This window comes from Scardinius erythrophthalmus (assembly GCF_964197995.2).
Source record: "Scardinius erythrophthalmus genome assembly, chromosome: 12".
Lineage (NCBI taxonomy): Eukaryota > Metazoa > Chordata > Actinopteri > Cypriniformes > Leuciscidae > Scardinius > Scardinius erythrophthalmus.
The window spans coordinates 12,918,517-12,943,772 of record NC_138232.1 but is presented as its reverse complement, the minus strand read 5'-3'; the positions used below and the strand labels follow the sequence as shown (position 1 = coordinate 12,943,772).

Sequence of the window (25,256 nt, the reverse complement as noted above, 5' to 3'; positions counted from 1 at the left end):
TTCAAGTCTTACAAATGTGTCGGCATTGTATTGTACAGGTCCCAGCTCTGACAGCAGTGAGGAGGAGCTGAGCTCTGTAGCTCATGGAGACTCTGCTACAGTTCTCGAGGAGTCCAGGAAGGAGACGACCCCCACCCCTCTCCCCGCCTCCGGCCCCGAGTTGGCAGCTATGATGAAGATCGGCACTAGGGTGATGAGAGGACCTGACTGGAAGTGGGGAGACCAGGTGTGTTAAATTCGACATGTTTTCATTTGTGTACACTTGAATTCTGAAGTGTGGATCAGACAATGGCAGGTCAGTTTCTTATAAGTTCCTGTATGGTATGGTGTAGGATGGCCCACCTCCAGGCCTAGGCCGTGTGATTGGGGAGTTAGGAGAAGATGGCTGGATTCGTGTCCAGTGGGATACCAGCAGCACCAATTCCTACAGGATGGGCAAAGAGGGCAAGTATGACCTTAAACTGGCCGAGCCGCCACCTGCCACCCAACCTTCCACTGAAGACTCTGACACAGAGGACGACACAGGTTAGTGCTGCACTCTGCTCTGGCATTCCAGATAACACAACAATTACTTCCTAATCTTGTTATTTTAATGTATTCGACCTGTTGATTTATTAATATATACCTCTCTTGTATTCTCTCAGAAGGGGAGGTGATGGAGAAGAGTGTTCACCCTACTGCGATCATGTTGACCAGTACAGTTAATCTGTTGAAGACATTGTCACTATCCTCTGGGATTTATGCTGAGGTGATGCAGGTCGATGCCATTAGCACTCTGTGTGGTCAACTTAGGATACTGGTTGAGAGCGGAGCCAATGACAAAACTGGTAACAGTTTCTTTTTAAATTTTTATCAAATAATTAAATGTCACATAGTATTTATATTTTTTTATAGGGTCCTTTTTAACCACATTCCTCCCTCTCTTCTTTAGGTTGTTCGTCTCACAAGCTGGTGTCCCTTGAGCAGCACAGGAGCTGGTGCACGCTGGGATTTATTCGCAGTATAGCTCTCATGCCTCAGATGTGCAGTACCTTGAGCTCCTCTGCCTGGATAAATCTGCTCATACGCATCGTGGAGGGTCACCAGTCCTTCACTGCAGTCACACTACAAAGACAGGTGCCAGCACTGTTCTGGTTTCATTCAACATTTATCATGAGTTCTGCTTAGGTTTATCTAGGGAAGGAGAGCTTTCCTTGTGAATACCACAGGGTTAAAATGAGTGCAGCTGAGCGGTTCACATTAGTGCTGTTGACAGGATCCATTTAGTGCCATGTCTTAATCAAACTCTCCGCACCCCATTGCAGATTCTTGCCCTACGGCTTCTACAGGCAGTATTACCATCCTGGGATAAGACCGAGCGCTCACAGGATATGAAGTTTCTGGTGGAGAAACTCTTTGGGTTCCTCGGAAGCCTGCTCAGCACTTGTTCCTCAGATCTGCCCCTTCTCAGGGGTACTGTACATTTATTTGCTTTTCTCATTGTGGTATTTTCTCACTTTTTGTGCTCAAATTCTTTGATTCAAGGTAGTGCAAAGTCTGATATCAGGATGTCACCTTAACCTTTTTATTTATTTATTTATTACATTTTGTGATTTACAGAATGTTCGATGCGTAGGAGGAAGTCCCGTCCTCAAGCCTCTCTGACAGCCACTCACAGCAGTACCCTAGCAGAGGAAATAGTGGCCTTACTGCGTATACTTCATTCCCTTGGCCAATGGAATGGCCTAATAAATGAATACATTAACTCACAACTCAGTGGTATCAGTGACGTCATGGCAGGCAGACACACTGAAGCGGTATGAGTGAAATTGATCATATTCAATAAAAGTCACCCAATAATAGTGTTGTAAAATGATGACTTAAGGTGCCATATATTGATATTGAGTCTTGGCTAGAGGATTTTGAATTCTATACTGTGTTTCTATCAGGCTGTGCTTGAAGACTACCTCCCCAATGCAGAAGCACCTGCTGTGGGCAGCCTGATGGCAGTTTTGGCGGTCATTGGGGGGATTGATGGCCGTCTGCGCCTGGGTGGACCTGTGGTTCATGAGGAATATGGGGAGGGCACTGTGACTCGCATCACACCTAAAGGACGAATCACTGTTCAGTTCCACGAAATGAGGAACTGCAAAGTCTGCCTTCTCAGTCAGCTCAAGCCGGTACATATTCGCTAACGTGCAGTATTACTCCCTATTCATTCATCATGCTGGATGGTTGTGGTGTACCATACACTCATGTCATGATTCGATACAAATTGCGATACTGAATTCACGATACAATACTATTGTGATATTTTAAGCCAAAATAAAGATTTCTTTTAATTATTATTACTTTATTATCATATTATTTTATTATTATCAGGAGCCACAAATATTCCCCCATTGCATTACTATATATTATATTCAACATTATATATAGCCATTGTGTCTCTTCAGAAGACTTGGATTTAGATTAGACAACTCAACTCATTATTTTTGCGATGCCTTTGACTTTTTTTTTTATGGACCTTGAAGTTTAGAGGAATGGACTTTAAATGGAGGGACCGAAATCTCTCAGGTTTCATAAAAAATATCTTCATTTGTGTTTGGAAGTTGAAAGAAAAACGTATAGGTTTGAAAAGACATCAGGGTATATATGATGACAGAATGTACATTTTTGGGTAGATTATACCTTGTACAATAAGCTGAGTCTTGGATAAAACTAACTCTATATTGCTAATCATATAGTTTACATCGTTACATATCGTCGCTTTTCTATATCATGATATTGTTCTATTTCAAAAATGTAGTTGTTTTGAACTTCCAGATATTAATCACTGTTTCCACGAAAAATATTAAGCAACACAACTGTTTCTTAACCATAAAATCAGCATATTAATTTAATTTCTGAAGGATCATTTGAAACTGAAAATTCCAGTATTGGCTGCTGAAAGTTAAGCTTTGCCATCACAGCAATAAATTACATTTTATAAAGTATTAGAATAGCAAACATTTATTTGAAATCACAATATTACTGTTTTACTGCATCTAAATATGCTGTCTTGGTGAGTGTAAGAGACTTAATTAAATAAAAGAAAAATGGTATGGTAGTGTAAAATATGCACATTATACACACAGTACTTAATATTGAAGATATATTTAGGGCAGTATGTTTCCAAACATGACCATCATTTATCTCTGTGGTTGATGTTTATTTTCTGTTTTTAAATTTTTGCAGATTCACATGGTTCCATTCAGTGTTCAAAACCTGCCCTTCAGTGAGCCCATGCTGACGGTGTGGGCGAAGCTAGTCAACTTGGCAGGAAGCAAGCTGGAGAAACAACGTATGAAGAAATCCCTTAGCAGAGGACTTACAGGTACAGCACATGCAGCAGTCATAAATCAAATTTTATTCTCATGTGATCCAATATCATTAATCCTGGGTATTCGTACGCTGCCATAACACACTGTACATTCCTAAACCCTGGGCTAACGTCCTTATTAGCATATTTGCAGTGCCTGTGTCACTTATGGATGAACGTTGCACATTGATATGCTTACATTAGGGCTCAAGCATTGTGCAACCTCATATTATATTTTCCAGAATTTGCAGACTGTAGGTTTATCCTGAATGGACTTTTTGTACTATAAAGATAAGAATGAAACGGTCTCTTCTAAACTTCAATTGTCGTGTTTTCTGTCCCCGTTTGATATTTTTCCCCTCAAGTGCTAAAACTACTGTTTATACAACGGGGTGTGTTTCCGTTACTGTCCCAAAGCATGTGAATGAGGCACGCGATTGGTTGTCTGTTGCTATGCATCTAGAGGTAACATTCTAACACTGCACCATTTCACCAAAAAAAAGCTGTGCCAACCTCACTTCTAAAATATAAGTGTGAATCATTCCTTTACCGGGGGTTTAAAGAACGACAATCACATGGGGTTAAAGGTGAACTAAGTAACTTTTTTACCTTAACTGAACAGCTTCGGAGTCATTGGAATGGTTATATGACTTATTTCGGGTTGAATGGTGGTCGTTTCGCACCCCCCCGGTGCCCGTAAGCGGAAAATTCACACTTGCAACTTTGAGACGGCGGGCCGCCGGCCGCCGCGGCAGGAAGTCTCGCGTGATATCAGGTCTCGCGATGTAAACAATTGCTTTACGGCCAAAAGAAATCTGCTCAAATACTGTCATTATTGCGCTCCCTCACGCTGTCCGAACCCGAATGAAGAAGATGTTTTAAAGAATGTCCCATCTGCTTTGATGTCGATGATCTACTAGCCTCTGGTGTCTGAGAATCACCAAAGAGTTTTTACAACAGTGTTGTCAAATATCTATTCCGAAGCTGTGGGGGGAGCTCTAGAGAGAAACCTGCGAGCAAAAAGCGAGAATACAGCGAAGAAATCCCGAAGCTACTGAGTGCTGCTTTAAGTGCAGTGTGAAAAGCCCTTATATGAATTTGCTAATCTTTATCCATGCAGAAGCATCTGTTCCACTCAAACTAATCTATGTATGAAAATATATATATTCTGGTTTATGTGTTTGTCATTGCAGCTGATCAAGTGGATGTGCATTTGCTGCGGTGTCAGCAGCTCAGGCTGTACATCCTGAAGGCAGCACGGGCTCTGCTCTCCCACCAGGACAAACTCCGACAGATCCTGTCTCAGCCAGCCGTCATAGACGTCAACCCCAATCCTACAGGTGCAATGATCCTTTCATGCTGTGGTGCTATAAGTGTTCCCATTTTTATCACTTAAAGCTGGACCACCAATGCAGTTGCAATGGGGATTACATATCTGTAAACTGACTGTAATGTACTGATAATGATTTGAACAGAATTGTGTCTGGATGTATCCCATCACTACCCCCTGGTGGTCATGTGTAGATTTTTTTTTTTTATCTGCTTTTAAAGGGTTAGTTCACCCAAAAAAGTTTATCAAGCGACGAGAATACTTTTTGTGCGCAAAAAGTAAACAAAAATAACGACTTTATTCCACTATTCATTTCCTTCTCTCTGGGTCTCAAGCTATTTCACGTAGTGTAACTGCGTAGCGCGTCTGTGTTGTACGTCACACGTAGGCTTTCTATTGGCCGACGCTGGTCATGTGTGATGCGGTTTTTGATTTTATGAATAAAATAAGGTCTGTGGTTAACATAACTCGATGACACTTGGACATTTTGTTCTACAACGTAAACTGCACACACTTAAACCCCAAACGTTCTTATCTAGTTTAAATGTATGTATTAATTCATTAAAACACTTTTTTTTTTTATAAACAACAGCTTTAAATTTAAAATAAATCCGCAATTTTGTTTTGACTGTATAATTAACATTGTAGAGCAAAACGTCCAAGTATTGTCAAGTTATCACAGACCTTATTTTATCCATAAATTGGAAAACAATAGGTTACTGTCGTAACCCGGGTTCTCTGAAACATCGAGTGGAGAGATCCACCTATGGGAAGGGCATCTGTACCTGACCTCTGCGAAAGCATCCAATTGCACCAAGTCTGGCAAAACAGACAGAAGCGCGCAGCCAATGCCAGGTAAGGCCCCACCCCCTTACCTGCGGGCATATAAAGCCTGAATGCGCTACTGTTCTCCAGTAAGTATATTAGCTTCTCGTGTGGTAAGCGGGGCAAAGTTGGTGGATGTCTCCACTCGATGTTCCAGAGAACTGGGGGTTACGACAGTAACCTAATGTTCTCTTTCATCATCTCGTGTTCGAGATCCACCTATGGGACAGAGACATGGACAGCTCCCCGATTGCCCAATACACTCAAAGTGAGATTCTGTAAGCCAGAGAAAGATGGTCACCCAAAGGGGGCGGTGCCTGACATGTCCCATAATCATGAACCCGCCATACTTACGCCATAACTGCTGTGTACAGGCATGACATGAAACGTGGTGGCACACATAAGAGAAGGAGTGGTTAAGACGACCCCACCCCCAAAACAGAATGTGCCACCAAGGTTCTGGTGACATCTAGCCGGTAATAACGCACAAACGTATGGGGAGAAGCCCAGTTGGCAGCAGAGCAAATGTCCTGCAGCGATACTCCCCTAAACAGAGCCCAAGAGTTCTCTTCTCTCGCTAAGCCCCTCGTGGAATGAGCTCTGATGTCCCCTGGGGGCTGCACTCCCTTCGATTCATATGCCAAAATTATAGCGTCCAAAAGCCAATGTGAGAAGCATTGCTTAGATATGGGATTCCCCTTGCGAGGGGGTGCCCATGAAATAAAGAGCTGGTCAGTCTTCCGGATAGCGCTGGTCCTAGCCAAATATGTCTGTGAGGCACAGACAGGACACAGGGCATTCAGCCTTTGGTCCTCCACAGAGGTAAAAGGAGGAGGGTGAAAAGCGGACCGCTCTAACAGCTCCAATGTGAACGCAGGGAAGCATTTCGGCATGAAGGCCGGATTAGGCTTAAGGAAAAACTTATCTCCTCCAAGAGAGAATTTAGTGCACGAGGAATGGACTGAGAGTGCATGTAGCTCACTGACACGTTTAGCTGATGCCAAGGCCAAGAGCAAAGCTGTCTTGAAAGACAGCAGCTTTAGGGAAATATTTCCCAGGGGCTCAAAGGGGTATTGAGACAGAGCCTCCAGCACCATGGAGACCGTTCTTCTGGTGACTGGCAAAGAGCAAAAAAATACAATTAAAATTAAATTAAATAAAGAAAGAAAGAAAGAGCGGACGGATGGCACGCTAACAGGCTAGCGAATTACTAGCGTGTTGTGCTAGCAATAACGATTTAGATTGAAGTTAGTGATGTCAGGTTAATGTGTGATGTTGAGTAAGTTATATTTAGCAGTATAAACAACAATGAATGATAGTAAATAATGATTCAAAACAGAAAGATACACAAAGCTTACAGACTCAAACCAACGCTGCAGCAGGAGTAACGAGGCAGACAAGAGCAATCGGTGAGAAGAGAGCAAGAACACGCAACAGCTACCATGATTAAGGTAGACCTTAATCGTGGAAAAGGACCTGCCTTTATCCATAATGTCTTGAAAGAAACACAAAATATCAGGAACTGCGCACTGATATGTGTGACCACGCCCATCACAACACCCTTCGAACACTTGCCACTTACAGCCATATAAGGACCGTGTAGAAACGGCCCTGGCATTCTGTATAGTAGCAACCACACGCGGGGGAAGCCCTAGTGCGCTTAGGTTTGTCCTATTACGGGCCAGGCTCAGAGAGCCACCCTGTCTAGTTGTGGGTGATAAATCTTCCCGATAAATCTCCCCTTTGGATAATCAGTCTGTACAGAGGGGGAGGCGCCACGACTGGGCATATAACAGAGAGATTATCTCCGCCAGCCATGGTGCTTTGGGCCATGGGTGGGCCAGTGCATCTATCCGAGGGGTGCGTCCATCTCCTTTAGCAAGAAGAACAGGACAATGGTAGTTTTTGCGCGAGGCGAATAGATCTACGGTTGCCTCTCTGAATCTCATCCATATCATACCCACTATCTGAGGGTGGAGGCACCAATTTCCATAAATTGGGTTCCCCCTCGATAGAAGGTCTGCGCCTCTGTTCAGAATGCATGGAACATGAGTTGCGCGTAAGGACAGGAAAAAACGTCTGCTCCACACCAAAAGCTTGTGAACCAGAGCGTGAAGTTTCAACAAGCGCACGCCACCCTGACGGTTGATGTAAGCCACTGCCGTAGTATTGTTGCAGCAGTTAAGCACATGATGACCCTGCAGGCGAGGCAGAAAATGATTCAGAGCTTTCCATATGGTCATAAGTGCTAAATAATTTATGTGCGCTGAACGTAGTCTGCTCGGCCACAAACCGTTCACCGTTCTACCCTCCTGGGTGGCACCCCAGCCCAGACATTCAGGACCCTGACAGCCAAGGCCGAGTATCTAGAAGCGGCTTGGTGCACAGAGAAAAAAAAAAAGGTCCATCTTGTTGGGCAAGACCGGCTTAGGGGGAGCGAGCAGCCCACCCTGGACTGGGTTGAGGTGCCTGGCGATCGATGGCTTGATAGCGGGGGATCACCCATTACGAGAGCTGCCATATCCTTTACCTCTAGACCTGCAAGACCGTCTTTAAGATCAAGCGAGTCGCTTCAGTTGTGCTTCATGTGCTTCAGTTGTGCTTCATGTTCGTCCTCTGAGACCCGAGAAGGCCCGTGTCGTCATAATCAACAGAACCGTCCGGTTTGTCAACGAGCGGGTTGCTGGGATGTCCTCTTAGAGTAACGCAGGGTTGGACTGGTCAGCCCAGATAAGAGAAGTTGCGCCCCGGGAGGCCCTGGTAGCACGTCACAGTGCCCCCCATCCAAGTCAGAAAAGCTGAACTCGACACACTGGGTCGCAGCAACTTTAAAGCAGCGTCGCAGGAGTTTTCGGCAGCAACAGGCAATGACTGCAGTTCTCCGGGTCCTTCAAAGCCTCTTCCGCGTGCTTAAGGCCCAAGCAGACCACGCTGAATGGGTGAAGGTCCTTCGCGGCAACCAGCGCACTACGCGTGGCCGGGCAGGCCCGTGATGGGCTGTTCCCGGGAGAAGCGGCAGATTTAGAGCGACATACTGGCAAAAAACTGCCTCGGGCAGCCATGGAAAAGGAAACGGATGATAAGATGCGAGAGCGTGGGCGGCTCAGAAGCAAACACAGCTAAACTTAGTAGAAAAACAACTGTCATGCTTGGCGGAGGCTGATCTGGCGATTTGTCCTCCTGCAGACACGTAAGTGAGCAGCATAAATCCAACGGAGCTGTGTCAGTGCAGAGATCGCGAGAAGCAAATGTCAACTGGAAAACAGTAGCGCATGCAGGCTTTATATGTCCACAGGTAAGGGGGTGGGGACTCACCTGGAATTGGCTGCGTGCTTCTGTCTGTTTTGCCAGACTTGGTGCAATTGGATGCTTCTACAGAGGTCAGGTAATGCCCTTCCCATAAGTGGATCTCAAACACGAGATGATGGAAGAGAATCCCATTATAAAAACCCATAGGAAAATCTTGAGGGAACCACTAGCAAATTATTCTTCTGTGTTTTGTCTTCATCCCTGCACCACTCTATTTTGACTAAGGTCTATATGTTGCTTACAGTAACAGCAGTCTATTTACTTTGTGAATGGCAATTGTGTGATGTGCTTATGTAATATTTTGTGTTTTTGTGTTCAGAGGATCAGTGTGTGTCGTCTCCTGATGTGGGAGAGTTGTCTCCTGAGGGTCCTCAGCCTCCCCTCATCCTCCTGCAGCAGCTGCTATCAGCATCCACTCAACCTTCCCCCATCAAAGCCATATTCCACCGCCAGGAGCTAGAGGTGAGAGACCACATTTACACTTCCTTGATATTTGTATTAAATGCATGTTAAATTACATGCTTTGACATGCTTTTGCTTTCTAATATAATAAAAAAAATTATTATCATTGTACAATAATTTTATTCAGCAAGGGTGCATTAAATTAATCAAAAGTGTTTCATATGTTCATATGTGAGCTTTCAGTTACCAGCTCCAGATGTACCAGATGTTACATCACAGAGTTCCACCATATTTGTTTTTTCCTCTGAATTTCTAATGTCTTTACTCAGTTTTTGTGTGTATGTGTGTTCAGGCAGCAGCTCTGGCTGTGTGTCAGTACCTGGCTGTTGAATCCACACACCCATCCTCCCCTCTGTTTGAGGACAGTAGCTCTAGCGAGGCCACAACACCGGTCACTGTGCAGCATATGCGCCCACCCAAGCAGAAGAAACACAAGACCTCACCTGTGCCCCCTGCTCCAATTGTCCTGCAGCTGATGGAGATGGGCTTTCAAAGGAAAAACATTGAATTTGCCCTTAAATCACTTTCTGGAACCACAGGTGCTTCTGGAGTGCCAGGTAATGCTCCAATAGCTCACGTTTTTTAAATGTTAAATTGGCGTATGTTGTATTCAGTGTTAGCACTACATGCTTGGGTATTCAAAGGTCTTTCTCTTGCATTTCTTGCATAGTACCATAGAAATGCCATGGTCATTTGTACACTAGCATGATGGTTATACTGTTGTTTTTCATATATCTTGGAGTAAATGTCATATGAATATTGTAATCATACAGTACAATATATCTCTGTCATGCTATCCCCACATAATTTTTTGTAAGAATACTTAGAGCATTTTTTGCTAGCAACTCATTCATGATTGCTTGGGTTTCAGGTGTAGAGGCGTTGGTGGGCTGGTTGTTGGACCATCCAGATGTTCACATTACAGATCTGTCAGATGCAGATACTGTATCAGATGAATACTCTGATGAAGAGGTGCTGGAAGAGCTGGAGGAGCCTGAGCCAGCTTTCCCTGTGGTGTGTATAATTACATGTACACACAAACTGATCCGTCACACACCAGACATGAGGTGCAGATTCACTTGTAGTCATTTATTGTGTGACTAACGATCTTTCTTGTGCATGTCAGCCTCCTGGGGTTGTGGTAACTGAGAGTCAGACGTTTAAAAAGAGGTCGGATTTTCAGAGCAACGATGATTACGCTGTATATGTGAGAGAGAACATTCAGGTGAGGATCTACACCTCTTTACTAACTGGTTTGCGAATGCACTTAAAAAATTTGTATTTTGGGTTTCTGGTAAAAGTATTGAAACATCCTTAAAATGAGATTAATGTATTTAAGAGGCAACCTGATTGAACTAAGTGTGTTGCAGGTGGGAATGATGGTGCGTTGCTGCAGGACGTATGAGGAAGTATATGAGGGAGATGTGGGTAAAGTGATAAAGCTGGACAGAGACGGCCTGCATGATCTGAATGTGCAGTGTGACTGGCAGCAAAAAGGAGGAACTTACTGGGTCCGTTACATCCACACTGAGCTGCTGGGTAATACTCTTTCTGTTCTGCTCTGCTCTTACACACAATAACGGACAGCTTTAATAAAAAAAAAAAAATAATCGAATGACAAAAAAATTATATTAGGACTTCAACAGCCCATATAAAGTGGATTTAGGTCTTTTTTTATTTTATTTTTTAAATAAATGTAATTGTGTATTTCTCAGGATTTCCTCCTCAGAGTTCTCCGTCTCATATAAAGATTGGTGATAAAGTGCGAGTTAAGCCCTCGGTCACAACGCCAAAGTATAAGTGGGGATCTGTCACTCACAGGAGTGTGGGTGTGGTCAAAGGTAACATAATTGTTTAAACTATTTCTCTTCACCGCTTTAGAGGAACAGTTCACCCCTAAAATGAGCAGCTCATCCTCATGTTGTTCAAGACCTGTTTGTTTTCCATCATTGAGTGAACTATCCCTTTTTGTATTTAGCAATTTGTTTCGCTATATATCTCAAACCAGTAGAACAGGGCTGTCTATTCAGCTATAATTGAACCGTCGTATTTGGGTTTCATCATAGTGTGTAACATTTGTGTCCAGCCTTCAGTGCCAATGGGAAGGATGTGATAGTGGACTTTCCTCAGCAGTCACACTGGACTGGACTGCTGTCAGAGATGGAGCTTGTGCCCAGCATACATCCCGGTGTCAGGTACACAGAGTACAAGTGAAAATCACATCAAGACAATGACTAAATAAACAACTAATACACATTTTCTTACCTTTCACTTTCCTTAGGTGTGACGGATGTCAGATGTTCCCTATAAACGGCCCCAGGTTTAAGTGTCGGAGCTGTGATGACTTTGACTTTTGTGAGAGCTGCTTCAAGACCCGTAAACACAACCCTAGACATTCATTCGGACGAATAAATGAACCAGGTCTGAGAGAATTCTGTGTATTCTTTAATAGCTACTTTATGTAGGGTAGCATTACAACAGTGTAAATTTCTTTATGGGATGTAACCAGTCTGGTTTGACCTAATCATTTCTCTTTAGGTCAGTCATCCACCTTCAGTGGGCGCTCAGGAAAGCAGCTGAAGAGACATCACAACAGTCAGCGTGGGATGCTGATTGACGAGTGGTCCAGAGTGGTGAAGAACCTCAGCGTGTCGTCCTCCGTTAACCAGGCGTCGAGGCTCATAGACTCTGGAGAGCAGTGCTGGCAGTCCTCAGGCTCTCAGGGCAAGGTCTGTCTCATTATACTGTAGGTATACACTACCATTCAAAAGTTTGTGGTCAGTAAGATATGTTTTGAAAAAAAAATTGAGACTTTAAAACAATATAAAATATATTATTGACCCCAATCTTTTGAATGGTTTTGAGTGTTCATTTGCTTGTTCGCATATCAGAGATAAATTGGACACTTGGCTATAAGTTTGAGGAAAAAAATCTGTGTTTTTCTGGTTTTCAATAGCACTGGATCAGGTTGGAGCTTTTCCCAGATATCTTGGTCCACAGACTGAAAATGATTGTAGATCCAGCTGACAGCAGCTACATGCCTTCACTGGTGGTGGTGTCAGGTAAAAAACATGAAGCCTTTTCAGGTCAGTCATAGTCTTAACCTTTTATGGGTGACCTGATTTAACTGTGGTTGTCCTCCAGGTGGAAGCTCGCTCAATAACTTGATCGAGCTGAAGACCATCAACATCAATCCCACAGACACCGCGGTCTCCCTACTCAATGACTGCACAGATGTTGGTTTGAATTTCCTCACAAACATCTGTTCTTCAGGGTTGTTTCTTTAGGAATGCTGAGCACTCTTGTATTTGTGTGTTCAGTATCACAGGTACATCGAGATTGCCATAAAACAGTGCCGGAGCTCAGGGATTGACTGTAAGATCCATGGTTTGAGCATTGTGGGTCGAGTCCGTGCAGAGGATGAAGATCTGGCTACTGTGCCTTTCCTGGCATCTGACAATGAGGAAGAGGAGGATGAGAAGACAGTGACTGGAAGGTGTGTGTGATAAAGATGGTTTAGTATAGAAGAAAACATGATCTGGTATGTCATTGAGTTTCTTTTTTCGACCTCTCTTTGCAGTCTGACTCGAAAGAGGTTGTCAGGGCTGGAGTCTGCTGCCACCATCAGAACTAAAGTCTTTGTCTGGGGTCTCAACGATAAGGACCAACTTGGAGGACTTAAGGGGTCCAAGGTCAGTAATGTGTAAACAAGTTTTGTGGTTTATTTTATTTTAAATATTATGTTTTAAAAACATATATATTTAAAATGTATTTTTAATGTATTAAATACATTTTAAAAAGTAAATAAAAGAGAAATTAATTTGATTTAAATCAATAATTTTTGCTTGAATGCTTGATAGCTTAACTTTTTTAGCTATAGCTTGCATTGACAAATCTTATTGTCTTGCTCTCTCTCTCTCAGATCAAAGTCCCATCATTCTCAGAGACGCTGTCTGCTCTGAATGTAGTGCAGGTTGCTGGAGGCTCTAAAAGTCTTTTTGCTGGTGAGTTGTTTAAAAATAACAAAAGTAGGCCTTTGTTCTTTTGCTTGCTGCTTAAAGGGATACTTCACCTCTGGGAAGATGAATGTGTATTTAAAATAGGTCATTTAAGTAGAAGAAATGTGAAGAAATTTTTGAATTTGGAGCTTTCTAGACTGAGAAAAGCCAGAAAATGTATTTTTGGCTTATGTGGATGAAAGACAACAACTCCCAGAATGCACTTGCTTCGCTGCCTTAGGAGGCCACGCCTACTACCGGTAAGAGTGCGCAGTTGTAAACAACAAAGCTAGCCTACATGATGAGTTTGCGAGGGATTTAGAGATCGTCCAAAATGTCCGGGATTCGGCTTTTGCGTTCTACAGTCGCCATTCATCATGCTTACTGTGGCGAGCAGGACGAGGCTGACGGCCGCGGGAGAACGGCGCGAGGCCGGTGGCGTCATTACTGAGACGCACCGGTCTCGCATCTCTCACGGAGGAGCAGGAATTTTTCTTAGCAATGGTAAAACGCACATCAACCGATCACTTGTTTAGCGTTCATGTAAACACTACATTCAGATTCACCAATCGGAATGAATTCAGTTAGATTGAAAGGTGTGCATGTAAACAATGAATGGCGACCGCAGAACGCAAAAGCCGAATCCCGGACATTTTGAACGATCTCGCCCGCCGGACAAGTCCGGGAAAAGGAGGATGGTAACCCCTACTACTCAGCTTTCTCCTACTTTTCAGCTTTCTCCACTGAACAAGAGCATGCTAGCTTAGCTTCCAAAGAAAGACGGCTGACACTGTGTACATTCTGTGAGTGAGATCCAACCCTGTATGGGCGGGCTGAACACATGCGAACAACGCCATCTACTGGCTGTAGTCTTTAGCCTCTGGCCAGAAAATCCTCCGATGACGCAAAATGACGATTTTTGCGTCATCGGAGGATTTTTTCCAGACAAAAAATACATAAATCTCTTGTCTCAGGGGGATATGAGGGGGGAAAGCATGGTAATTCGAAAATACTACAGGTTTTCTACTAATACAAAGCTTAATGCTAAATCCTGAAGTAACCCTTTAATAAAATGTGAAATTTTTACGGAAAAAAAAATGTGAGGCTGGTGTATTATACTGCGGTTACTGTCATTTTGCACAAGGACACTCAATGCCCTGTTACAAATGTGTCTTTCTAGTGTCTATAAGCATTGGATGCTTATAATTTTATTACATTTTTACTCCTTTAACCAAAAGAATGATTGATTCTTTGTCTTTCCAGTGACTGCTGAAGGTAAAGTATATGCCTGTGGAGAGGCCACTAACGGAAGACTTGGTTTAGGACTGTCCAGTGGAACCATCCCTATACCAAGACAGATATCTGCCCTCAGCAACTATGTGGTCAAAAAGGTTGCTGTACATTCAGGTATGCCCTTTTTCTGTTTTAAAGGGACCTATTATGATAATTTATTATACCGTGTTGAAAATGCTCATTTTTGAGTGTAAGTAAAAACATGTTTTCATGCATGTATCTTTAATTGCAAATAAGTTACTGTTCCCCGCCCCATCCATAATAGTGCTGTGCCTTATGCCCCGGATACTCTGCCAAAAACGAACAAAACGTCTTTTCACGTCTAATTGCTCTTAAACTGTGTTTGACATAACCTTGTGTGTATTTGACAAGGTTCACATAAAAAACACTCGGTTATGCCTGTGAATGTAAACAGATCTAATATACACATGCACATTTTTTTCCCAGCTGTGAATTCAGTTGTGTGAATACAGCGTAATATACATTACCTACAAGATATATCTAACTGCTGAACCGTGTGTCACAGCAGTCTACTGACGATCGATCACATATCCCGCCCCAAACACTTCACTATAATTATAAGCTGTACCTTAACGAATTCCCAACCACATAGTTATGTTCAAAATCAATATTAAAGTGAATTTTGCATAATAGATCCCCCTTTAAGGAAAGCATCCCATGTTGTCAGAACTTGTTTAAAGTGGATAAACTGTTTGTGTGCAGGTGGAAGGCATGCCATGGCGTTGACTGTGGATGGGAAAGTGTTCTCTTGGGGTGAAGGAGATGATGGCAAGCTTGGGCACTTCAGCCGAATGTAGGTTATTTGCACCTTCTCCTACAGTAATGTAGAACATGAAGAAGATTTCTAGAGGGATATGTTTTTTTTTTTTAAACCAGGAACTGTGATAAGCCACGGCTAATTGAGGCATTGAAAACCAAGCGGATTCGAGACATCGCCTGTGGCAGCTCTCACAGTGCTGCCATCACCTCCAGTGGAGAATTGTACAGCTGGGGTCTGGGTGAATATGGCCGCCTGGGCCACGGGGACAACACCACTCAGCTCAGACCCAAACTGGTATTTGTTTTACTTACCTCTGTGAACTCAGACCTCTTGGTTCAGAACTGCAGGGTTCCAGTATATTTTGTAGAGCAATCCCTATAAGGTGGAGGTGATGTACAACTTTGATTTTTTTTTTTTTTGAAGAAATTCACAAAAATGCTTAATACGTCAGCCCCAAAAGTAAAAAAAAAAAATCCATCTTTTGAGCCCTTTAATAATTTTTTGCACAATGCCCTTTAACTGAGCCAAACATACAGTTTTAAGTGCAATTTTGAGCTAAAGAAACACATTTTATAATGTCATTATTGTAGGATTTTTTTTTTTAAATATGCAGTTAAAACTGAATCTTGACGGTTTTGGAGATTTCCGTCTTTCCCTATTCATGTAAGTAGGAGCTGTACTTGAATGCCTGTTGCATACATAGAAAACAACTATCAAATTGCCAAGATGACCGTAGAGTGAACTGACTTGTTTTAAAGAGAATTTGCTTATGATCTTTGTACAACACTTGAAATAAACTTGATGCTGTTTAGTACAGTGTGTCCCTGATGGCAGTAGATCAAACTCTGTATCTGGTTCACAGGTCAAGGTGCTTTTAGGCCATCGTGTTGTCCAGGTGGCTTGTGGAAGTCGAGATGCCCAGACTCTTGCCCTTACAGATGAAGGTAGATGCCTGCATTTTGTTTTGTAGATTTAATTTAAGGCGGTATTGTTTTGGTGTTTGTGTGTGTGCTCGACCTTAATGCTCTGCCATGACATGACATTTTAAGCTTGACGTCGCTGGTCCTGGCCAGTAGAGGGTGCAACAGGATAAGAAATCTTGAAAGACCACTTTAAACCTCTGTGTCCAAACAGTTTAAATTACAAATAAATGAATTCTCTGAGAGCGCTCCACAATATGTTTGATTATACTATCTAGATGCTCAAAATTGATCGGGAGAATGCACGTTTTAAACAGCTTATTGTACACGTAAGTTAAACGCCGTTCTAAACTATTGGGTACTGTATTGTAACGCACACACATACAGAAGCTCGTGCATCACATGCAGATTGCACGCACAGAGAATCATTCAGTTGCACAGAAATGTATAGTCAACACTTTAGTCACATAAATGTAGACTTAAAAAAAACACACACACACACACACACACACACACACAATAGGGGTTGAACGACTTCAGATTTATTTTTTTATACATAGCTGAAGTTATATGAATGTATGTTTTGTAGGGATGGTGTTCTCATGGGGAGATGGAGACTTTGGGAAGCTGGGCCGTGGTGGTAGTGAAGGCTGTAACATTCCTCAGAACATTGAGCGTCTGAATGGGCAGGGAGTGTGTCAGATCGAATGTGGAGCTCAATTCTCCCTCGCCCTCACCAAATCTGGAGTTGTGTGGACCTGGTAGGAATTTAAAAGGATATTTGTTTTTTCAGAGGCATTACAATACAATTCATGATTTATGAGTTAGTTTTTTTTCCAAGTAATCCCTAACATGATTGAAATTTCATGTTGTTGCATTGTGCAGGGGTAAGGGCGATTACTTCAGACTGGGTCACGGCACAGATGTTCACGTGCGCAAACCCCAGATGGTTGAAGGACTGAGGGGGAAGAAGATTGTTCATGTCGCTGTAGGGGCTCTTCATTGCCTGGCTGTCACAGACACTGGACAGGTGGGCCAACCAGTTTGTTTTTTTGCACAAGAACTCCTTCCTTTTGCTTTGCATCATGAGTTGTTTAAAGGAGAATTCCGGTCAATTTTAACATTGAGCTAATTTTTTTGTAAATTTGGAGTGCTGTCAGTACAGAGAACAATGACAAAAATCGGTGTTGCCTACACCAAAGTCCACAGTAGTCGATTGTCGAGTTCACACGCATAGGTTTAGTACCTATGATCATGCACGTGAACTGGACAATCGACTACTTTGGACTTCGACCGAAAACAGGAAGAAAATACAGGTATGTGCGCTGGCTGAAATATCATCATTTTTATTCATATCTTTCACATCTACTGCAGTCAGATTCACCCGTGATCACTCTGAAGGAATCACTCACAATGGCTGTGCACTTGTAATGACACATCAAGGATGTTAAGAGGCTAAAAGCAGGTTTAAAACTTGCCCCATTTAAGTCAACAGGGTGCAAATATTAAAAAGAGGATAACACGGTGTAGGCAACACCGATTTTTGTCGTTGTTCTCTGTACTGACAGCACTCCAAATTTACAAAAAAATTAGCTCAATGTTAAAATTGACCGGAGTTCTCCTTTAATGTGGCAAAAAAAAAAAACAAGCATAGTAAACAACTCTCCTTTTATTGATTAAAAGCTATTTAGCTTTAGTGCTTGTGTAAGATAAAGTGTTGTTTTGATAGGTGTATGCGTGGGGGGATAATGACCATGGGCAGCAGGGGAACGGCACAACCACGGTCAACAGGAAGCCTACACTGGTGCAGGGTCTAGAAGGGCAAAAAATTACCCGTGTGGCTTGCGGCTCCTCTCACAGCGTGGCCTGGACCACCGTAGATGTCACCACACCCTCCGTCCACGAGCCGGTCCTCTTCCAGACTGCCAGGGACTCTCTTGGAGCCTCTTATCTTGGTAAAATCCTCCCTATGTCCATTACCTTGGTGTCACTATGTGCCTGTTTCTTAAAGTCTAAGATTTTGTGGGTGGTTTTCTTTCTTTTTCTTTAATAGGTGTGCCATCAGACAGTGACCCATCTTTACTGAGTAATAAGCTGAATGGTGTGAGCAGTGTGAAGCCCAATAGGCCATCTCTGGCAAAGATCCTGCTCTCTCTGGATGGTAATCTGGCCAAACAGCAGGCCCTGTCCCATGTGCTCTCATCCCTGCAGATCATGTATGCCAGGTATGACTTTAATGGCTTCAGAACTACTTTGCTTCCCAGGTTGATTTGTTTTTCTATTCCATAAAATAAAAGCTCTGGCATCACTTAATCACTCTCATGTCATTTGAAATCCGTAGGGATGCAGTGGTGGGAGCATTGATGCCTGCCTGTATGATTCCATTGGAATGTCCCTCCAGCTCTCCAGTGCCACCGTCAGATTGTTCATCAGCTTCCAGCCCCTGTGAGGCTGAGGGTCCAGCCCTGCTCTCAGAGACAGAAGAGAGGGTCAGTCCGCACCCCTGGATGGACAGCAAACGAGGAGAGGTGAAGAATTCTGCCTGTGCACGACTGCATCATTCACGTTTGTTTATTTAATGCTTAATTTTCAGTATCCCATAATGTTCAACTCTTCTTTCACCTATTTTCACCTTTAAACAATCATTTAAATATATATATATAAAAAAAATTGGAATACATGCTCTGCATTTAAATGTGCATTCTGTCATATGTTATTGTGTGGTCTAGGTGACCACATCTGAGGATGCCACTACCCCATCTTCAGTGGTGACCCCTGCCTCTGCCTCATCTCGGCCCTTCATCCCGGTCACAGATGACCCTGGTGCTGCCAGCATCATTGCTGAGACTATGACCAAAACCAAGGAGGTCAGTCACAAATGCTTTCTTGCAATACTTTTTATAAATTCAAACAAATAGATTATTTGTTTGTTTAATTTATTTTAATTTATTTTAATTTTAATAAGATTTTTTTTTTTTATTGACTGATTTAAATGTTCCTGTTGATCATACTTTTTAGATGTTTGCTCCTGATCATTAAAATGAAATGCATGCATTTTAAGTCTGTTTGAAAATTGGCCACAATCCTTTGTATGAACTGAAGTTAGCCTGGTTTGATTTATTGAAACAGGACTCTGAGAGTCAGAGTAAAGCAGTGGGCCCAGAGCCACAATATCTTGATGAGTTCACCGGTCTGCTGGTTCCCGATGACACACGTGTGATGGTGGACCTGTTGAAACTGGCCGTGTCTCTGCGCTCAGGTGATAAAGGCAAGGAAGTGCTGTCTGCTGTGCTATCTGGCATGGGTACAGCCTTCACACAGGTAAAAAAACAGCTCTTCAGTTACTCACTACATGTTTTTCAATTTCATCTGTTTGTGCTTTGTGTACTCATATCTGAATGTATTTGTTTGCACGCAGGTGGCAGATATGCTGCTGGAATTATGTGTGACTGAGTTAGAGGATGTGGCTACAGACTCTCAAAGTGGACGACTGTCCTCGCAGCCTGTGGTGGTGGAGAGCAGTCACCCGTACACTGACGACACTTCCACCAGTGGAACTGTGAAAATACCAGGTCACCTTATGCTTTTCTGTTTATGTAGCATCCTTCATTATGTAGCAGCCGTTACAACCTCATTAGTGGTGCTTGCCAAAGTGTCATTATTGCTCAATTGAACACAATTCAGCAAAGCAAAGCTCTTCAGAAAATGTAAAGCTATAGTATTTTAATGAGGATGTGAATGAACCAACCCATTATTATTCAATGATAAATACAGTAAAAACAATAATATTGTGAAATTATTACAATTTAAAAATTTCCATTTAAATATGCTCATATGTTATGTATTCCTGTGTTGGGAAATGCTGAATTTTCAGCATCATTACTCCAGTCTTCAGTGTCACATGATCCTTCAGAATTCACTCTAATATGTTGATTGCTCAAGAAACATTTCTTATTATTATCAATGTAAAAAAAAAAAACTTTTTTGTGGAAACCATGATACATTATTTTCAGGATCCTTTGAATAGAAAGTTCAAAAGAACAGAATTTATTTGTTTGTTTTTGTTTTTTAAAGTCGTAATGACTTATTCAGCAAAGATGCATTAAATTGATCAAAAGTGCAGCAATTTCTTTGAAAAGTATTACTAACCCCAAACTTCGAATTGTAGTGTAGATGCTCTGTGGAAAATAATGAATAATTAAAAATATTCAAATCTCATAAGAAATCTTATTTAAATGATTTTAGGTGCTGAAGGTTTGAGGGTAGAGTTTGATCGCCAGTGTTCAACAGAAAGGAGACATGACCCACTCACCATTATGGACGGAGCCAATAGGATTGTGTCTGTTCGATCAGGTGACATTCTTTTGTCTTTTTATTTAAACACCAGTCAAAAAGTTGTTGTTTGAACTACTGGCCACATAACTTTACTTGTCTCCACCCCTTCAGGCCGTGAGTGGTCCGATTGGTCCAGTGAATTGAGGATTCCAGGTGATGAGCTCAAATGGAAGTTCACTAGTGACGGCTCTGTTAATGGCTGGGGCTGGCGCTTCACTGTCTATCCCATCATGCCGGCTGCTGGTAATATGACCTCTCTTCATTTTTCATGCTTCATATGTATTATGATATTCTGAAGTACTTGACCTTTTATTGAATTATTCGCAGGTCCTAAAGACCTCCTATCAGACCGTTGCATTCTGTCTTGCCCTTCGATGGATCTAGTAACATGTCTGCTAGACTTTCGCCTGAACTTTGCTTCAAATCGCAGCATCGTGCCGAGGTTGGCAGCTTCACTTGCTGCTTGTGCCCAGCTCAGCGCATTGGGTAAGAGAAGAACCATTGAAAGAAGCGTTTACAGTTTTTATATTATCATACACACAAACTCGTCTCATTTTGGCAAAGTTTTCCTTTCTGGCATTGAAATAGGCCATTCATAATGAAAATCCAAGTTGTTTGTTTTTTGTAAAAAAAAAAACATCTATGGATGGAACTGATTGTTTTCAGAAATGTTGTGATGGTATTTTGTGCCACCTATTGACGAATGCAAACAAATGCAAATTGATTTAATTAAATTATATATATATATATATATGTGAATTATATATATATATATATATATATATATATATATATATATATATATATATGTATGTATATATATATATATATGTATGTATGTATATATAGTTTATTAGAATTGTAACATTTTCAGAATAATTTAAAAATATTTTTTTTTATTAGATATGAAATAACTAATAATACAAAATAGTATTAATTACTTTTCCCCCAGTCTGGATTTTGCATTTTATATTATATTTTCCAACATTTTAATGCCATCCTGAAATCTCAAATTAGATGTTATATAATACATTTTTGTTTCTGTCTTTCTGTTTCTATGTGCATGGTCAGCGGCTGGTCATCGTATGTGGGCCCTGCAGAGACTGCGCAAGCTCCTTACCACCGAATATGGACAATCCATAAACATCAATCGCCTCTTAGGAGATAGCGAAGGAGAGGCTCGCTCTATGGTTAGACAATGTACATTTTTGTATTGTATGGTTGTATGTGTGTTAATATAATATAATTAATTTCTTTATTTTTAGTTGTATAATTAACTTTTTCTGAATGTTGTGTAGAGTTTTACAGGAAGTGCATTAGCTGCTCTGGTGAAGGGACTTCCTGAGGCTTTACAGAGACAGTATGAGTATGAGGAACCTATAGTCCGGGGTGGCAAACAGCTACTCCACAGCCCGTTCTTCAAGGTGTGTTTGTCTGCCTGACAGACGTACTTCGTAAGTTTGAGAGATGAGTTTTCCAGAAATAATGTTTTATTTTTGTCTTGTTTAGGTGTTGGTGGCACTTGCATGTGATCTGGAGTTGGACACTCTTCCATGCTGTGCTGAGACACACAAGTGGGCGTGGTTCCGCCGCTATTGCACCGCCTCCAGAGTGGCCGTGGCTCTGGACAAGAGGACCCCTTTGCCCCGCCCTTTCCTGGATGAGGTAGGCATTTATAATATTGGTTTGAAATTAGATTGACATCAACTTGAAGCGTTTTGCAAAGCTATTTTATACATTTATACCTTCTTTTATGTACATGTATATGCATCTGATCTAATGAATTATCTTTGATTTCCTGTGTAAAAAAAAAAAAGTGTATGTACATACATAATCTTTTACTATAATATTTGTAATGTAAAAAAAAAAAAAAACATTTTCTAGTTTATAAAACCATGTATAATGTCAGCACTGCACTGTTTTTTTTTTTTTTTTTTTTTTTTTGGTACAACTAATACTGATCCTAAATTCTCTTCATTTTCACCAGGTGGCAAAGAAAGTCCGCGAGCTGATGGCAGACCATGAGAACATGAACACGCTCCATGAGAGTCATGACCTGTTTAAAAGAGAGCAGGACGAGCAGTTAGTGCAGTGGATGAACAGGTAATGTATTGTTTCAGCCAGTGAAGCATAAGCAAAAATGTCGTACCTTTTAAGTGATGCTTTAAAGGAGAACTCTGGTCAATTTTAACATTGAGCTCATTTTTTTGTACATTTGGAGTGCTGTCAATACAGAGAACAACGACAAAAATCAGTGTTGCCTACACCGAGTTATTCTATTTTTAAAATTTGCACCCTGTTGACTTCAATGGGGCAAGTTTTAAACCTGCTTTTAGCCTCTTAACATCCTTGATGTGTCATTGCAAGTGCACAGAAAATGTGAGTGATTCCTTCAGAGTGAACACGAGTGAATCTGACTGCAGTACATGTGAAAGAAATGTATAAAAATGATGTTATTTAAGCCAGCGCAAATACCTGTGTTTACATCCTGTTTTTCGGTTGAAGTCCAAAGTAGTCGATTGCCGAGTTCACGCACGTGATCATAGGTAACTAAACCTATGCGTGTGAACTCGGCAATCGACTACTTTGGACTTCAACCGAAAAACAGGATGTAAACAGGTATTTGCGCTGGCTTAAATAACATAATTTTTATACATATCGTGCACATCTACTGCAGTCAGATTCACTCGTGTTCACTCAGAAGGAATCACTCACATTTTCTGTGCACTTGTAATGACACATCAAGGATGTTAAGAGGCTAAAAGCAGGTTTAGTACTTGCCCCATTGAAGTCAACAGGGTGCAAATTTGACAAATAGAATAACTCGGTGTAGGCAACACCGATTTTTGTCGTTGTTCTCTGTATTGACAGCACTCCAAATGTACAAAAAAATGAGCTCAATGTTAAAATTGACCGGAGTTCTCCTTTAAATGGTCGGGATTCCAAAGTCATTTGTTAAATTTTGTGATTTGTTCATGTTTACTGTTATATAGACGGCCAGATGATTGGACGCTTTCAGCGGGTGGCAGTGGGACCATCTATGGCTGGGGACACAATCACAGGGGTCAGTTAGGTGGTATTGAAGGGGCAAAAGTCAAGGTTCCCACACCAACAGAAGCTCTTGCAACACTGCGACCTGTTCAGCTGATTGGTGGAGAGCAGACCTTGTTTGCTGTCACTGCTGATGGGAAAGTAAGGCTTCATCTGCTTTTTACATTTTAAAAGACTTGTGTACATTTTTTTTTCTCTTCTCAGCTGATACATAATTAATTACAGACCTATGTTGTATAATCTCTAGTGTCAGTCACTATGTCAGCTGAATAATGTCCTTAGTAACTTGTCTTTGCTGTTCTTAGCTGTATGCTACAGGATATGGTGCCGGCGGTCGGCTGGGAATAGGAGGCACAGAGTCCGTCTCCACTCCGACCCTGCTGGAGTCAATCCAGCATGTTTTCATCCGGAAGGTGGCTGTGAACTCTGGGGGCAAGCACTGTTTGGCTCTCTCCTCTGAAGGAGAACTGTACTCCTGGGGAGAGGCTGAAGATGGGAAACTGGGTCATGGAAACAGAAGGTCAGCCTCATACTGTGTTACTACTGTTGTCTTTTCATATGGGCACCTTTGGTTCGTCTTCATGCAGTGACTTTCTGCATGTTTAACTTTCATTATTCAGCTGTTTTCCATTTTCACAATGCTTACAGAAAAGTATATTATTGGACGTGGTACCATAGTTGTACCATGGTTTTTAGAACCCAACCCATACAGTGGTATTCTTTTGAAGTGTCTTTGGTAACACTTTATTTCGATGGTCCACATTAGACATTCAGTTGACTATGAGTAACTTTGTAACTACATGTCAACTACCAGTTATTGGAGTAGTAGTAGACTGTCTGCTTAATATCTGCTAACACTTTATTTTGATGTTTCCCCAACATACATTCCACTGACTTTAACTTATTCTACTATCCCTAACCTAACTGTCTACTAACACTCTAATGAGAGTAAGTTGCAAAATTACTTGTAGTTAGTAAAATGTCCAAAGTGGACCATCGTTCACAGTGTCTTTGAGTATCATGTAAATTCTAAATTTTATACCATGGGATATGTCAGAATACCATTGTATTACTAGCTGATACCATCACTGTATAGTACCACAGTTCTTCCTGTAGTTCCTTAAAGAGCCAAAAGTCATTACCCACTCAAATATGTGCGCTGGACTATCACTGATTTGTTATAGCAGCTTGTATTAATCAGTACAGTATGTGTGGTCTTTTCCCCAGCCCTTGTGACCGTCCACGCGTGATTGAGTCTCTCAGAGGTGTGGAAGTGGTGGACATTGCAGCTGGTGGGGCTCATAGTGCCTGCATCACATCCAGCGGAGAGCTCTACACATGGGGGAAAGGGCGTTATGGTCGCCTTGGTCATGGAGACAGTGAGGACCAGCTTAAACCAAAACTGGTGTGTTCATTAGGCATTTTTAATGCATATTTATCTAGCATGAAAACAATGAAAATTGCAAAAAGGGAATAACATAAATGTACACCTCATTTAAACAAATATAACACATTATATCATAATTTTATATTGTACTTGTATAATAATTTTTGTTCTGTAATTATTAGTTCATCAGCAATTGCTATGTACAATCTCTATATTTAGAAAAAA

General features: G+C 41.7%; 1 protein-coding gene across 4 annotated transcripts in view; it reads left to right on the top strand.

Moving 5' to 3' along the window:
• herc2 (HECT and RLD domain containing E3 ubiquitin protein ligase 2) overlaps window positions 1–25,256 on the top strand; it is a 64,693-nt gene that overhangs the window by 31,035 nt on the left and 8,402 nt on the right. For 3 of the 4 annotated variants that reach the window (XM_081381170.1, XM_081381171.1, XM_081381172.1), the window contains 45 exons: window positions 39–226; window positions 333–525; window positions 645–827; window positions 932–1,116; window positions 1,305–1,452; window positions 1,600–1,796; window positions 1,929–2,159; window positions 3,217–3,355; window positions 4,534–4,680; window positions 9,124–9,266; window positions 9,559–9,823; window positions 10,138–10,280; window positions 10,393–10,491; window positions 10,637–10,805; window positions 10,982–11,107; window positions 11,353–11,461; window positions 11,548–11,687; window positions 11,805–11,995; window positions 12,223–12,328; window positions 12,411–12,502; window positions 12,587–12,762; window positions 12,847–12,958; window positions 13,189–13,270; window positions 14,528–14,671; window positions 15,281–15,371; window positions 15,455–15,632; window positions 16,201–16,282; window positions 16,848–17,019; window positions 17,144–17,288; window positions 17,988–18,213; window positions 18,312–18,483; window positions 18,600–18,786; window positions 18,988–19,125; window positions 19,388–19,579; window positions 19,677–19,830; window positions 20,504–20,611; window positions 20,705–20,836; window positions 20,921–21,079; window positions 21,665–21,783; window positions 21,892–22,017; window positions 22,103–22,258; window positions 22,581–22,696; window positions 23,587–23,785; window positions 23,950–24,164; window positions 24,872–25,049. In XM_081381170.1, the coding sequence (XP_081237296.1) occupies window positions 39–226; window positions 333–525; window positions 645–827; window positions 932–1,116; window positions 1,305–1,452; window positions 1,600–1,796; window positions 1,929–2,159; window positions 3,217–3,355; window positions 4,534–4,680; window positions 9,124–9,266; window positions 9,559–9,823; window positions 10,138–10,280; window positions 10,393–10,491; window positions 10,637–10,805; window positions 10,982–11,107; window positions 11,353–11,461; window positions 11,548–11,687; window positions 11,805–11,995; window positions 12,223–12,328; window positions 12,411–12,502; window positions 12,587–12,762; window positions 12,847–12,958; window positions 13,189–13,270; window positions 14,528–14,671; window positions 15,281–15,371; window positions 15,455–15,632; window positions 16,201–16,282; window positions 16,848–17,019; window positions 17,144–17,288; window positions 17,988–18,213; window positions 18,312–18,483; window positions 18,600–18,786; window positions 18,988–19,125; window positions 19,388–19,579; window positions 19,677–19,830; window positions 20,504–20,611; window positions 20,705–20,836; window positions 20,921–21,079; window positions 21,665–21,783; window positions 21,892–22,017; window positions 22,103–22,258; window positions 22,581–22,696; window positions 23,587–23,785; window positions 23,950–24,164; window positions 24,872–25,049 (6,953 nt within the window). The remainder of the gene's footprint in view (window positions 1–38; window positions 227–332; window positions 526–644; window positions 828–931; window positions 1,117–1,304; window positions 1,453–1,599; window positions 1,797–1,928; window positions 2,160–3,216; window positions 3,356–4,533; window positions 4,681–9,123; window positions 9,267–9,558; window positions 9,824–10,137; window positions 10,281–10,392; window positions 10,492–10,636; window positions 10,806–10,981; window positions 11,108–11,352; window positions 11,462–11,547; window positions 11,688–11,804; window positions 11,996–12,222; window positions 12,329–12,410; window positions 12,503–12,586; window positions 12,763–12,846; window positions 12,959–13,188; window positions 13,271–14,527; window positions 14,672–15,280; window positions 15,372–15,454; window positions 15,633–16,200; window positions 16,283–16,847; window positions 17,020–17,143; window positions 17,289–17,987; window positions 18,214–18,311; window positions 18,484–18,599; window positions 18,787–18,987; window positions 19,126–19,387; window positions 19,580–19,676; window positions 19,831–20,503; window positions 20,612–20,704; window positions 20,837–20,920; window positions 21,080–21,664; window positions 21,784–21,891; window positions 22,018–22,102; window positions 22,259–22,580; window positions 22,697–23,586; window positions 23,786–23,949; window positions 24,165–24,871; window positions 25,050–25,256) is intronic. The other variant, XM_081381173.1, reaches the window with a different exon arrangement.